This window comes from Pleurodeles waltl, chromosome 2_1 (assembly GCF_031143425.1).
Source record: "Pleurodeles waltl isolate 20211129_DDA chromosome 2_1, aPleWal1.hap1.20221129, whole genome shotgun sequence".
Classification (NCBI taxonomy): Eukaryota; Metazoa; Chordata; class Amphibia; order Caudata; family Salamandridae; genus Pleurodeles; species Pleurodeles waltl.
This window is the reverse complement of record NC_090438.1, coordinates 117,954,492-117,969,535: the sequence shown is the minus strand read 5'-3', so window position 1 is coordinate 117,969,535 and position 15,044 is coordinate 117,954,492. Positions and strand designations below refer to the sequence as shown.

The 15,044-nt window shown below is 44.1% G+C and overlaps 1 protein-coding gene across 2 annotated transcripts in view; it reads left to right on the top strand.

Moving 5' to 3' along the window:
• The window catches only part of LOC138261803 (UDP-N-acetylglucosamine transferase subunit ALG13-like), a 97,838-nt gene that overhangs the window by 64,033 nt on the left and 18,761 nt on the right, over positions 1 to 15,044 (top strand). For both annotated transcript variants that reach the window (XM_069211186.1, XM_069211195.1), the window contains 2 exons: positions 5,968 to 6,130; positions 10,693 to 10,831. In XM_069211186.1, coding sequence (XP_069067287.1) covers positions 5,968 to 6,130; positions 10,693 to 10,831 — 302 coding nt within the window. The remainder of the gene's footprint in view (positions 1 to 5,967; positions 6,131 to 10,692; positions 10,832 to 15,044) is intronic.

Here is a 15,044-nt window from a genome sequence, read left to right as displayed (position 1 = left end):
ATTTAAACCAAGGGCGGCCATTCCAAGACCCAGTGCCTCAATACGTGATCACAAAAGATGCTTCCATGATGGGGTGGGGAACACACCTCAACCAGCACAGTATACAGGGACAATGGGACATTCAACAAAAACAACTGCACATAAATCATTTAGAACTGTTGACAGTGTTTCTAGCATTGAAAGCATTTCAACCACTGATAGCCCACAAACACATTCTTGTCAAAACAGACAACATGACAACAATGTATTACCTCAACAAACAAGGAGGGACACACTCGTCACAACTGTGTCTCTTAGCACAGAAAATTTGGCATTGGGCAGTTCACAATCACATTCTCCTAATAGCACAATATATCCCAGGCATTCAAAACTAGTTAGCCGACAATCTCAGTCGAGATCACCAACAAACACACGGATGGGAAATTCATCCCCAGATCCTACAAGATTACTTTCTACGCTGGGGAACACCAAAAATAGACCTATTCGAAACAAAAGAAATTGCAAAATGCCAAAACTTTGCGTGCAGTTAGCTACACCCTCTGTCCAAGGGCAGTGCCCTTGGACAGGGATATTTGCTTACGCTTTTCCCCCTCTCCCACTCATTCCTTATCTGGTAAACAAACTGAGTCAAAATAGACTCAAACTAATGCTCGTAGCACCAACCTGGGCTCGCCAACCGTGGTACACAACACTGCTTGACCTATCAGTAGTACCTCACGTCAAATTACCAAACAGGCCAGATCTGTTAACTCAACACAAACAACAGATCAGACACCTGAATCCAGCATCGCTCAATCTAGCAATCTGGCTCCTGAAGTCTTAGAATTTGGACACTTAGACCTTACACAAGAATGTATGTAGGTCATTAAACAAGCTAGGAAACCTACTACAAGACATTGTTATGCAAACAAATGGAAAAGATTTGTTTACTACTGCCACAATAATCAAATTCAACCACTACATGCTTCCGCAAAAAACATTGTAAGTTACTTATTACACTTACAAAAGTCTAAAATAGCATTCTCTTCTATTAAAATACATTTCACAGTAATATCTGCCTATCTGCAGATTACACATTCAACATCGCTTTTTAGAATCCCAGTTATCAAAGCATTTATGGAGGGATTAAAGAGAATCATACCCCCGAGAACACCACCAGTACCTTCGTGGAACCTTAATATTATATTAACATGACTCATGGGACCACCATTTGAACCCATGCGCTCTTGTGAAATGCAATACTTAACTTGGAAGGTTGCCTTCCTAATAGCTATCACATCTCTTAGAAGAGTAAGTGAAATACAAGCATTTACTATACAAGAACCCTTTATACAAATGCATAAACATAAGGTGGTTCTCCGTACAAATCCCAAATATTTACCAAAAGTTATATCCCCATTCCACCTAAACCAAACAGTAGAGCTCCCAGTCTTCTTTCCACAACCAGACTCAGCAGCCGAAAGAGCCTTACATACATTAGACATAAAAAGAGCATTAATGTATTACACTGACAGAACAAAACAGTTTCGCAAAACAAAACAATTGTTTGTAGCCTTCCAAAAACCTCATGCAGGAAATCCTATAATCCAAGCAAGCCATTGCCAGATGGATAGTAAAATGTATTCAAACCTGCTATATTAAAGCAAAAAGAGATCTACCTATTACACCAATGGTGCATTCCACTAGGAAAAAAGGCGCCACAATGGCTTTTCTAGGGAATATACCTAGGACAGAAATTTGTAAGGCAGCCACATGGTCTACGCCTCATACATTGACAACACATTACTGTGTAGATGTGTTAACAACACAACAAGCCACAGTAGGACAGGCTGTATTACGAACATTATTTCAGACAACTTCAACTCCTACAGGCTAAGCCACCGCTTTTGGGGAGATTACTGCTTATTAGTCTATGCACAGCATGTGTGTCTGCAGCTACACATGCCATCGAACGGAAAATGTCACTTACCCAGTGTACATCTGTTCGTAGCATGAGACGCTGCAGATTCACATGCGCCCTCCCACCTCCCCGGGAGCCTGTAGCCGTTATAAGTTGAATGAAAATTGTAAATTTGTAAATAAATACTATTTTAATACACATTATGTACATACATACTTACTCCATTGCATGGGCACATTTAGTATATTCACAACTCCTACCTCACCCTCTGCGGGGAAAACAATCTTAGATGGAGTCGACGCCCATGCGCAATGGAGCCGAAAGGGAGGAGTCCCTCGGTCTCGTGACTCGAAAAGACTTCTTCGAAGAAAAACAACTTGTAACACTCCGAGCCCAACACTAGATGGCAGGATAATGCACAGCATGTGAATCTGCAGCGTCTCATGCCACGAATATATGTACACTGGGTAAGTGACATTTTCCATATAAATATATATATTTTTTTTTTTTTACTGTAATGCTGACAACTTTACAATTACTTATTTGCATCAAAAGACACTTGCCCTTCACCCACACCCCTTAATATCATTGCACTGTTTAGATTCACCATAAACATCCTGCCTAGTATCCGGATTTATCACACATACAAAAGTGTACAGATTGGTAACGGTGTATTGTGGGAAATTGTAACTGCTTATTATGGGAAAGAGATTAATGGGCATCATTTTGGAATGGTTTAAAAGGCATTGACAAAATTAAAAAAAAAAGAGCATAAGTACACTTACACTTAAAATATTCAAAACAGTACAATTAAAAATGTGAGACCGTGTAATAAAATCGTATGTACAAAAAGGCAAGAGCATCATGATTTGAGATTCCATATTGTTTCTGAATGAGGGCAGTTCATTTCAAATCAATGATGTTGAATCCTTTTAAGATTTAGACCGGTGCGTATAGTGTCCAAACAAAGAATCCAGCGCAGTTCCTCCTTGTTCAATATGGATTTGATGTTTCATCGTATCTCAGGGGTGGACATGGTGCTGATCACTTGCCTCCGTAAGTCATCCTCGCAATGACCAAACTCTAAAACAAAAATGTAACATTAGAGGGGCAGTGAGGACTTTGCATCTGATGTGACTCCTATGCTGGCATATGAGAATCCTTATTTTTTGTGTGGTTTGACCAATGTACAAGCATGCTACAGGGACATAGCATTGCATATATTACATTGGCAGTGTTGCAATCTGAGAAAAATCTCAAAGATGTAGTAAAATACTGGGGTGTAAATTCCTTTGTCTCAATGAAAGAAAGACGCACACTACATTGTCTGCGTTTGAAGTGCCCTTTCATGGGGAGGAGGGATTAAGAAGAAGCAGGATCCAGCCGAGAGAGGGCCTTTGTATGCCAGTCTTGTGCAGGTGCCTGATGAGAATGGGGTGTGAGACTGTGTCTGCAGAGAGCTCCGGGAGAATGAGGGCGGCCATGTCTCCTTTGTTGAGGATTATGCGTATGTCGTCTGTGGTGGCAATGAGTGCTGTTTTTGTACTGTGATTGGGTCTGAATCCGGACTGCGTTGTATTGGGAAGCTAGTGGTTGCTGAGATGGTCATCGAGGCATCTGTTGATTAATTTCTCTTAGACCTCTGCCTGGTATGGTAGGAGGGAAATGGGTATATAGTTAGAAAGCATGGCTAGGTCACTGGTTGGTTTCTTGAGCCAGGGCCCTGATGATGGCATGTTTCCCAGTGTCTGAGAATATGGATATTGGAAGTTGCAATTATGCCCTACACCCACCAGGAGGGAGAACCAGTTCTGACCATGACAGAAGGGTGGAGTGCTCATCTAAATAGGGGTATGGTTTGTGCCTGCCCTCCAGAGGGGAAAAGTCTGTACCTATACAAATGAGGCCTTATCATAATGTTGGGTCGGGGTGGAGAGGAAAAATTGGGCTGTCACATCCTGCCTTACATAGTGCAAAGCACAAAAGGCAAATGAGACATAAAAAGGTAAAGATTGGGAGGGTCCCCAATTCTGGGAGACTCTCTATAGACCTTGGTTACATCTTTAATTGGTCAGTGTAAGACCCTAATCAAAACACTTCAAAATCAATGTAAACATATTTTAAAGGAATGGCCTCACACACCAACCTGGGTGTCATCCTTCATCATTGCAAACACAACAAGATGATGGACGAGTGCTGAAACCTTTCAAACACTCACCCTTTGTCAAGAAATCTGGGTTAAATCCATTGTTCTTTTGCTCACCATGACATCTCAGTATGGACCCAGCCATATGCAAATCAGTCGTGACCATGCTCCCCTGTGGGAACAGTCCAGCCCAGACTGCCAGACCAGGTCCTCCCTGGACTGGAAACAAGCATCCTGGGACCAGTTTTGGGGTATCACCCCTCATCATCCAGGCTAGCTTGAATCCAGTGGCACAGCGAGCAAGGGACCCAAGTCTTGCATACCCTTGGTCACTTACAGCAAACATAGCAAACACAACAAGATGATGGACGGAGTGCTGAAACTTTTCAAACACTCACCCTTTGTCAAGAGATCTGGTCTAAATCTATTGTTCTTTTGCTCACCATGCCATACCACTTTGGACCAAGCCATATGCAAATCAGTCTTGACCTTGCTCCCTATGGGAACAGTCCAGACTGAACTGCCAGGCCAGGTCCTCCTTGGACTGGAAACAAGCATCCTAGAACTGGTTCCGAGGATGGCATGGTGAGCAAAGAACAATGGGTTTAACCCAAACCTCTTGACTGGAGGTGAGTGTTTGAAAACACTCCATCCTTCAGGAATGTGCACTGCTCTGTTAGCGAGCTTCAAAGGGCTTACTGCTCTTAAAATTCGACCCTCAGGCCTGCTTCTTGCAGCAGATGGCCGCCCCTGTTTCAAACCCCCATTTTTGGTAGGAGCAACGGTGGGAAATCAGACGGAGGACAGGAGTGGTCAGTCCTGGCTTGCTCCACCACTAAGGATTTGCATGCAAGGTGACCTCTCCATTTAATTTTCCTCCATCTTGCATGGAAGGAAATAGCCAATCCGGTGTAGGGAGGTGACCTCTGCCCACAGGAACTGGTCACTTAGTGGGAGTAAAAGGACCAGGAGGAAGCCCCAGTCAAGGGACTTCAGAAAACACCAGGATCTCCCACCAGAGATCCTGTGCTGACCTACAAGCGACATCCAGTGACCTCCAGCTCCTGGCTCACCGATTCGCTCTGCACCCGGCTGTGCTCTAAGGGTCCTCCACTCCTTGCAACCTCAACACTCCAAGGGGACCCACCAGACTTACCTTTAGGTTCACCTGTGCAGTGCTTTTCCTTGTGGTCCCATGCAGTGGCTTGGCACCCGCTCCAATGACTTCTGCCGCTGCTTCCGCCAAAACCGGGAGCCGCCCGAACTTCTCTAGCTGGTCCATAGTGCCCACCGACGGCCTCCACATACCTGCAAAAGGAACATTGGTAAACATATTGCCTGATTTTTATATGCATTGTCCAAGTATTTTCTCCATTGATTTCTATGGTGTGTAATTACGCACAAATTTTGCTAAACTTTAAAAATTTAAAACTTAAAAAGTACTTACCTGATTTGGATGATCTTGGTCTTACATTTTTTAATAAAAATCTGAAGTGTTTTTCAAATTGATCTAGAGCTATGCTTTTGAGTGTCTTGCTTTATTGATATTGTGAGAACAACAAATGCTTTGCATTTCTCTAAGATTTGCCTCACTGCTCGACCAAGCTACCATAAAAATTAGAGCATTTTAGTGTTCTAGTTTTCACGTCTGTAAACCAACATGTGGTTGCCCAGACCCTCTACACAATGTGCCCAGCTTTGTACACTATACAGAGGACCAGCCTCGTACACTATTGTGCTGTGTAAGTGGCTCTGCTGCATCTCTGGGCTGGGTGCACCCAATGTAAATACCCTTAATTGAATTAAACACAAACTGGTAGCACTTTAACTAAAAAATCAGCTTGTTTTTAAATATTGGCGGCGTGGTATATGCATGAAGCAACTTTCTGCTAAACAGTGATTCATAATATTCTTATTACAGATATTTCAAGACCTTGGGTACGGAAAACTCATCCTACAAATCGGCAGAGGCAAAGTGGAGGTGAAGCCATATAGTTGCACTGAGTTCAGTGTGGAGGTCTTCAGGTACAAAGATTCCTTGTCAGACGATATTAAGAAAGCGGATCTAGTCATTAGTCATGCAGGTAACTCTTCGCTAGGTAACTGGATACCTGTAAAATCCATGAGTGTGCATGCACATCTGTTAGAATTGGCGATTCATGGTGAAGTGTTTGTTCTCTGTAGCCAGCTTTAAGATATGGGAGGGTGGCTTGGTTAGAACCCATAACAGAAACCACTGTATATGCCCTCAACTGGTTTTCTTTCTTTGTGAACTAGCTTATTCTTGCTATGTCGTGGTGTTCATTGCTCTCCTCACCTTACCCTATGGCCAGTTGGAGTAACAAAAGCATCAGTGCTAGGGTCTCTTGCTTTCACCTTCTACACCATGGCCCTAGCTAACAATATCTCATCTTTCAAATTCTCTTTTTATCTATATACGGATGATACCCAGGTCGTCCTGCCCCCAACAGCATTTGAAGGTCTGTGACAGCCCAACAGTTGTCTGTCACTAGATGGCTGTCCGCTCCCTCATGGCGAATTAATCTAAAATGGAAATAATCTATTTACCTGCAAACACGGAACAATATTTCTCCCAAACGCCATATTGTTTTTGTTTGACACTCTTACGTCCACGCTATTAGCTACAAACCTTATTGCCTATATTAATCCCAGTGTGGGCATGGTATCCTACATGACCACTACTGCTACCAGATACTGAGTGCTTAATGTATGCAAAGTGCACCCTTACATTACATTCCATACAGCAAATCCCAGCATTAGTCCTCACCAATTAAACTTTTGTAATTCACTACTCATCATTGCAAACTGGATCAAAGACTGATGGAAGACACCTAACAAAGTAAAGATACAAATACATGACTCCTAGGCTAGTCCCAGTACATTACACACTATGTGAAAACAAGAGGAACGCTGTAGTCCACCAGGATTACTGCTCCTAGGTGACGTGTGTGATCATCTGTTGTCCAAAACAAGGTCCTGACCCTTGCAATGTATGGCTACCCTTCCCCACTAAGTTTCCAGTTCTGCAGGTTATATATTTAAAGTAAGTGAACTGCCTGAAATGTACCTATGTTTTGCAGGGTGCATATCCTAGGTTGCTCCTCTACTTCTACCTTTGCTACATATCCCTTCACTACTCAGTATGCTGCTGCTCATAATACTGCCTCTTTCCCTGCCTTGCTGTTACCAAGTCCTCTGGCACTTACGCCCATCCTAATGATCCATTACATCACCTCATCTCCGCACCACCCATGCCCAAGTACATCACATGTTTGCACACAGTGACAAATCTACGAAGATAACACAAATCGCCTTATCTACCCACTGTGGAAAAAACGTCACACAGACCACTCAATCAATCAGTCATTGCATTTGTAAAGCGCAGCACTATCACCCCTAAGGGTATCTGGGCGCTAAGGGTGCCGTGTCTGTCGAAAAGCCATGTCTTGAGTCTCCTTCTGTAGTCCGCCAGGAAGGGAGGTGGAGGAGTAGGCTGTTCCAGGACTTGGCTGCTGTGTAGGATGAGAAGCAGCCTCTGGGCGGAGGGGTGTGTGTGTGTGTGTGTATGTGTGTTGGCCGTAGATTGTGGAGAGCCTTAAGGATTTTGAATTGGCATCTTTTCTGGACAGGGAGCTAGTGGAGGTTCCTGAAGAGAGGGGTGATACTTGAGCAGTTGGTGATGTTAAGGACGAGTCTGGTGCAATGTTCTGTAGAGTCTGGAGTCTTAAATAACTAGGAGGACACTTCAGCGTAGGGAGCGTTGGCATAGTCGAGGCAGCTGGTGACCAGGGCATGCGTGACTGTCTTTCTGCTGTCATAGGGATCCATTTGAAGATTCGGCGGAGCATACTGAGGATGTAGAAACAGGAGGAGGCGATTTACTTTACTTGTCAATTCATGAATAGTCCGCAGTGAAGGATGATGCAGAGGTATCATGCATGGTCTGATGGAGAGGGTGTTGGTTTGAGTTCTGCTAGCCATAATCTGTGGTCCCATACAGAAGTGTTCTTCCCGAAGGTCAGGACTTCCCTTTTGTCAGTGTTTAGTTTGAGGCAGCTGTTTTTCATCCATTTTGCTATGTTGGTCATTGCGTTGCATAAGTTGGCTCTGGCGTTGTGGGTGTCTTAGGTGAGTGAGAGGATTAGTTGAGTGTCGTTTGCGTATGAGACTATATTTAGTCCATAGGATCTGGCGATGTCTGTGAGAGGTGTCATGTAGATGTTGAACAGGGTTGGGCTGAGAAAAGATCCTTGGGGTACGCCGCAGGTAACGTTCTTGGGTGGAGAAGTTAAGGAAGGAAGGCAGATGCTCTGTGTGCGGCCTGACTGCAAAGAGGTGACTCACTTAAGTGCGTTTTGTTGAATGCCTATGTTGTGGAGTCTGTTGAGAAGAGTGTGGTGGGAGACTATGAAATGCTACGGAGAGGTGCAGAAGGATCTGAGCTTTCCAGCTAGCCCCGTTCAAGGAGGGCCCTGATGTCATCCTTGCCAGCAATCAGTGCAGTCTCCGTGCCATGGTTGGCCTGGAATCCCGATTGTGAGGTGTTGAGAAGGTGGTTTCGTTCGATTTGAGGGAGTCCGTGAGCTGTTGGTTGATGGTTTTCTGAAGCACTTCAGCCAGGAAGGGGAGCCAGGGAGATCGGTCTGTAGTTTTTGAGGTCGCTGGGGTCAATGGAGGGTTTCTTTAGAAGTGGTCTGACCTCTGTGTGCTTCCATTCATCCTGGAAGGTTACTTTGGAGATGAAGGTGTTGAGGATGCAGGTTCGTTCCGTGCTAATAGTGTTGGCTCCGAGGTTGAAAAGCCGGTGGGAGCAGGGGTCGGTGGGTGCCCCTGGATGGATAGATGATATGATGGCTGCAGTGGTCTGTGTGGTAATCAGAGACCAGGAGGTTATCGTGTGGCTTGTGTTTGCTGTTTAAGAGATGTTGTCTAGTTTGTAGGTGGAGAGTTGGGGGTTCAAATTGTTGTATATGGTGGTGATCTTGCTGTGGATGTAGTCTGAGAGGGTGTCGCAGAGTTCCTAGGGTAGGTGGATGGTGGTCTCTGTGGCTATCAGTTTAGAGAATTCCTTGATGATTCTGAAGAGTCCTTTTGTATGGTTGGTTGCGGTGTCGATGTGGGCAGTGATTGCTGCTCCTTTTGCTGCCTTGTTATGGTGGTTGTGGATGTTGAGGGCTGACTTGCAGCTCTGTCGAAGGGGTCCTTGGTCATGCGTCATTGTTTCCTATGTCTGTGGCAGTCACATTTGGAGTTTCTGAGCTCCGGAGTGTGCCATCTTGGTGGCTTGGAGGTGTTGTTGGTTTTAGCTGGTTTCAACAGGGCAACTCTGTCTGCGGATTTGGTGATCCAGGTGGTGAAGTTTTGGAAGGCCTGGTCGAGGTCTGCAATGGGCTCGGATTGTGCAGTGCCTAGGGCGTGTGACACTGGACCACGGAGTACTCACACACCATCTTTCATGAAATCTGTCTGTTTGCTTATGAAACAAGCACTGGGTCTCCAATAAAACATCATTCGCCACTGCAGGGTGAGATACATTCAGGCCTAATGATCCGGTCTGGGAAGGGTTCGACCTGGCAAAGAACAGGTGTTCCCTGTTCATTCAGCACGTGACAGCTGCCATTCTTACTTAGGGTGACCAGGCGTCCCGTATTTACCGGGGCAGTCCTGGTTATTTGCCAGCTATCCCGGCAGATTTCGGGAAATGTAGCTCATGTCCTGGTTTTCAGAGAGGGATGACTGAAAACGGTGGGAGGCACCTTTTTATGTTTTCCAAAGCAGGGATATTTGGCAGCTGTTATAAAAAAGCAATTTAATTAACAGGCATGATACTGGCTTTGAAAATTGCATTGTGTTTGTTCTTAGTGTGTCTGCTGTAATTCTATGATGATGAGCGCAGCCATTCTGTGCATTCGGTTAAAGTAAAACTGCAGTCCTTTTTCTATTTTTGTGAAATTTCCCGGTTTTTGGCTTTAAAATTCTGATCACCCTAGTCTCACACTCTTGGGCTGTAAAACACAAGCATATATAATTAGGAAGGACAAGGAGAATGTCAGGGTAATAATCACTCTCCTCACTGCTAGAATAATGAAATAGGAGTAAACTGCTCTGTATTCAACTAGATTAGGCTCACACTAGAGTCTATGTACGGTCACTTGGAGCATGCACACTTAGTGATAACCACCCAAAGGTGGCATGCTTTGTCGTTGGGCTTGCTACACATTAGGCTGGTGCTGCAATGCCCAGCTGGCCGACAAGAGGGCTCTTTGTCAGAGATCTATTAGTCGCCAATAATGTAAGGGAAGGGTGGATGTGTCCAGTGAGAGGGTGAGACGATTGGAGAAAATGTGACTTAAAATCAGCTATAGACTCGATAGAGCTATCTGTTTAATAGGGTTCTAAGTCTATGCTGAAATAAAAACAAAGTAAGAGGCTGTAGGCTATAATGGTCCAAGTCTAGTAAGAGCAAGGGTTTTCACCTTGTTTAAGAACGTGTAAGCGTACTTGAATCTGTTATTGGTCAGCATCTTCGGATACAAGAATGGGGGTAGGTTGTATTTAGCTGAATATGATTTGTCTATGTGTAGATGTCTAGAAATGATGATTACCTTTTTCATTTCTTGTATAGGAGCTGGGAGCTGTTTAGAAACCCTTGAAGAGAGAAAGACGCTTATTGTTGTTATAAATGACAAGCTAATGTCCAATCATCAAGCAGAGCTGGCACTGCAACTTTACAACGATGGTCATCTCTTCTACTGCACGTGCAGGTACATCTTTTATAGAGCAGACATGCGACTGATTCTTTGGTGGGTAGAATTTATTGACAGTCAGGTTTCAAAATATTGGTAAGAAACTGAAAATAGCAGTTCACACTGGGCAGCAGGAGATCCTTATAGTGACTTGCATCTTTCTAGTTATCATTTGCGACTCTGCTAACTTCTTAAACAATAATCAAGGCCAGAATTATGTAATTCAGGGTATTTTCTGGGTTTGAACAATTATAGACTTGTTGCATTCACTGTTGAATCCATCATAGGCTGCGTAATCTGCAAATTTCAACAAGCAAGAATGCTGCCTATGAAATGCAATACAGTTTACTCAGTTTATGGATATTAAAGGTCACATTTTAGGGTTGAGCGCACAAGCGCTCAGTCCCTGCTCTAATCTCTCTTTGGGCTTTTAACCAAACCCATGTCACACCTGTCACTTGCTTTGGTTGGTGGGCTTGCCCTTTAAAATCCACTTGATTTCATTAGTGAAGGGCATGCATACCTCATGCCTTTTCCGGAGGTTAGCCCTCCTCAAGAGCACCGGTAAACTACTGAAAACATACGAGGCTCCATGTTTTCTGCACCACTTTATCTTTTTTATTTTCCATGCAGTGCAATCGCGCTGGGTTTTATTGTTTCAATTTTTGTGGCAAGAAAAGTTCAGTTAGGGGTTTACAACGCTAATAGCTCTTACTCGGGCAAATGCGAGACCCCGTTGCATTGCAAATGCTTGTTACATTTTGATGGCTGCATTCCGCTACTACAGTAGGCAGCGTTCACCCAGACAGTGTTAACATCACTGCATTAGTGAGAGAAGGAAATCTATTTGTCAAAAATGGGAACAATTTCTACTTAAGTAGGTGTTCTTTTCATGAAAATGTTTAACTTCTTTGTTTTCACATTGTACTCAAGATTTCAATTGAGTGCGAAACATTTTGCATCTCTTTTGCGTTCTCTAGTCCTCTAGACTTTTACGTTCTCTAGACACAGAATAATCTAAACACTAAAGTCCTATGTACAGTTTTAAAACGTAGGTAGGATGCTTAGAATAAAAAAAGGTGCATCTTTTATTACATGGATTGTTTATATTTAGGTGTGTTTACTAAAGAGTGCAACATCGTTCTGTGAATAACAGTTGTTACAAGTTTGATGGCATGTGTAGCTGCAGATACACATGCTTTGCATAGTCTGCCATCTAGTGTTGGGCTTGGAGTGTTACAAGGTGTTTTTATTCGAAGAAGCTTTTTCGAGTCATGAGATCGAGGATTGAAGAGTTGTATATGTACATATACATAGTAAGTAAAGATGTTCATGCGTTGTATATACATCTTTACATATTACAGTACCACAATGGCTACAGGCTTCTGGGGAGGAGGGGGGGCACATGTCTGCTGCATGAACAGATTTACACTAGGTAAGTGACATTTTCTGTTTGATGGCATGTGTAGCTGCACATACACATGCTTTACATAGCCTGAAAAGCAGTCCCCTCCTAAAATAAGCAGTGGCTAGCCTGTAGAAGTTTTGGAGTAGGTTAAAATAGTGTTCTAAGCACTGCTTGACCAACATTTGCTTGTTGGCGAGACAACACGTCCACACAATAGTGCTTTGTAAATGTGTGTGGTGTAGACCATGTGGCTGCTTTGCATGTCTGCCATTGGTATATTTCCTAAGAATGACATTGAAGCTCCTTTCTTCCTAGTAGAATGTGCTTTAGGAGTTACTAATAGTTGTCTTTTAGAGATAGGATAACAAGTTTGAATACACTTTACTATTGCGCATGGGCATATAGAGTCCTTTATTAGATTGTTTTCTTTCCGCCGTCTGGTTCGGACGTGTTCCCTCTCACTGTGGTAGATCTCGGTTCGGTTCTATCTGAACTTCTCTATCTTTTCCTTCAACGTCGGTATCGTTTTTGAACGCATTTTCCGACTACTCTCGATCTGATTGTAGTGTTGGGATTGATTAACTGCCCTTTTGGGCTCCTGTGGTCTTCTCAGGCCTACTGCGTCACAGGCTCATGGATCGGACTCCATTTCGATTCTGCCCTTGGTGCAACGCCATGTCCCCTACACCGATGAACACTCTGTGTCTGCCTCTCTCCAGATCATAAGGAAGAAACCTGCGAGGCGTGCCAATCCTTCTGGTCCAAGAAGACTTTACGGGATCGGAGAGCAAGGCAGCTAGAGATGGCATCGAAGTCCGACTCCGACCGTGACTCAGATGGGGACAGCCAAGTTATTCCTGCGGCGCAGTATGTGAGTACACCAGCCCCTTCTCATCACCAAAAACAGTATAAAAAGTCACAGAAGGCCTTGGGTCCATCACTGCTTGCCGGCCATGGTCTGACCCGAAAACTACATCATGTCAACCTACCCTCGGGTTCGATGTCGAAAAAGGCCAAAACGCACTCCACAGAACAGATTGCCATGCCTTTTTCGGGATCGGGTAATAACATGGAAGCTTCCACGTCGGAACCTCAGAGCCGAAAAAACGTCCATTAGCTTCAGAAACCACATTTTCGGCCTGTTTGAAGCAGTCTATCACCAAGCTTTCGGAGCATTCATTTGTGGTAAGTAAACAGGTTCCATCTCCAGAGGTATCAACCAACATTAGACCCATTCTGCAGGTCATGGACCATAAGCAGAGGAAAATACAGATCCAAAAGGATATGGGGAAAATGATTGCGCCTCCTCGTCCTATAACCAAGAGGAAACGGTCATTCCAAGAAAGTTTGGAACCTGGCCCTTCACCAGCGTAAATATTTAAGCACAAGGAGAAGCCAAAGAAAGTGCATCAGCCTTCTCCACCGCATTCACCTCTCTTTTCCACTTCTCCACCACTCACACTCCACCAACCCCTTTACCCACACGGTTTTCGGCACAATCTCCTGTCTCCTCAGACGGGGATTATATGGGTGATTATCCTTATAATATGGACCCATGGGATATGTACAATTCTGATCCAATTCCATCTAACGACCCTGATCTGTATCCCACAAAGCCATCTCCACTTAGAGACACCACAACCTATAATCAGGTCATTGCCAGATCAGCCACATACCATAATGTGCAGATGCACTCTGAGCCGATAGAGGATGATTTCCTATTCAACACACTTTCCTCTACACATAAGCAGTACCAACGTTTGCCGATGTTACTAGGCATGTTAAAACATGCTGATAACATTTTTAAAGAGCCGGCACAAGCTAGGGTACTAACACCTAGGGTGTAGGGATAAGAAATATAAAGCTGCACCATCAGATCCAATTCTTATATCACAACAATTGCCACTTGATTCCATCGTGGTCAGTGGCGCATTGAAAAGGGCGAGCAGTCAATCAACAGGGGATGCTCCTCCCCGCTGATAAAGGAAGCCGCAAATCCGATGCAGCAGACAAGAGGCAACTCAAGCAGCAAATCAGTGGCGGATTGCCAACTCCCAAGATCTTTTAGCCAGGTATGACTGGGCTGATTGGGACGAAATGCAGGAGTTCCTTCAATACCTCCCTACAGAACACCAAAAAAGGGCACAGCAGGCAGTGACAGAAGGACAAGCTATTGCCAACAACCAGATTAGATCCGGACTAGACGCAGCTGACACCGCAGCTAAGGGAATTAATACTAGTGTTATGATCAGAAGGCATGCTTGGTTGCGGTCCTCAGGATTCAAACCTGAAATACAGCAAGCGGTCCTTAATATTCCTTTTAATAAACCGCAACTATTTGGACCTGAGGTGGATACCATCACTGAAAAATTTAAAAAGGACTCCGAAACAGCAAATGCCATAGATGCCCTTTACACAACACCTTTTCGAGGCACTTTTCATAAGCCTTAATTCAGAGGAGGTTTTACACCTCAAACATCAGAGGCCTCTACGTCCCAACAAAAACAACGACAACAGTAATATTCCAGGGGATCCTTTAGGAGCTCCTATAGGGGAGACAATTTCAGAAGTAGGGACAAATCCAGTACCCCAAGAGGTGCCTCCGCCTCATCAAAGCAGTGACTTTCTCTGCACCCCCACACAGCACACATCTCCTGTGGGAGGAAGACTGCAATATTTCCACTGTCATTGGCTAAAAATTACATCGGATCAATGGGTACTGTCATTTATCCACAATAGTTATTGCCTAGAACTCATCTCCACTCCACCAAACATTCCTCCTCATTCACACAGGCTTTCTCCTGAACACATTGCTCTGTTAAA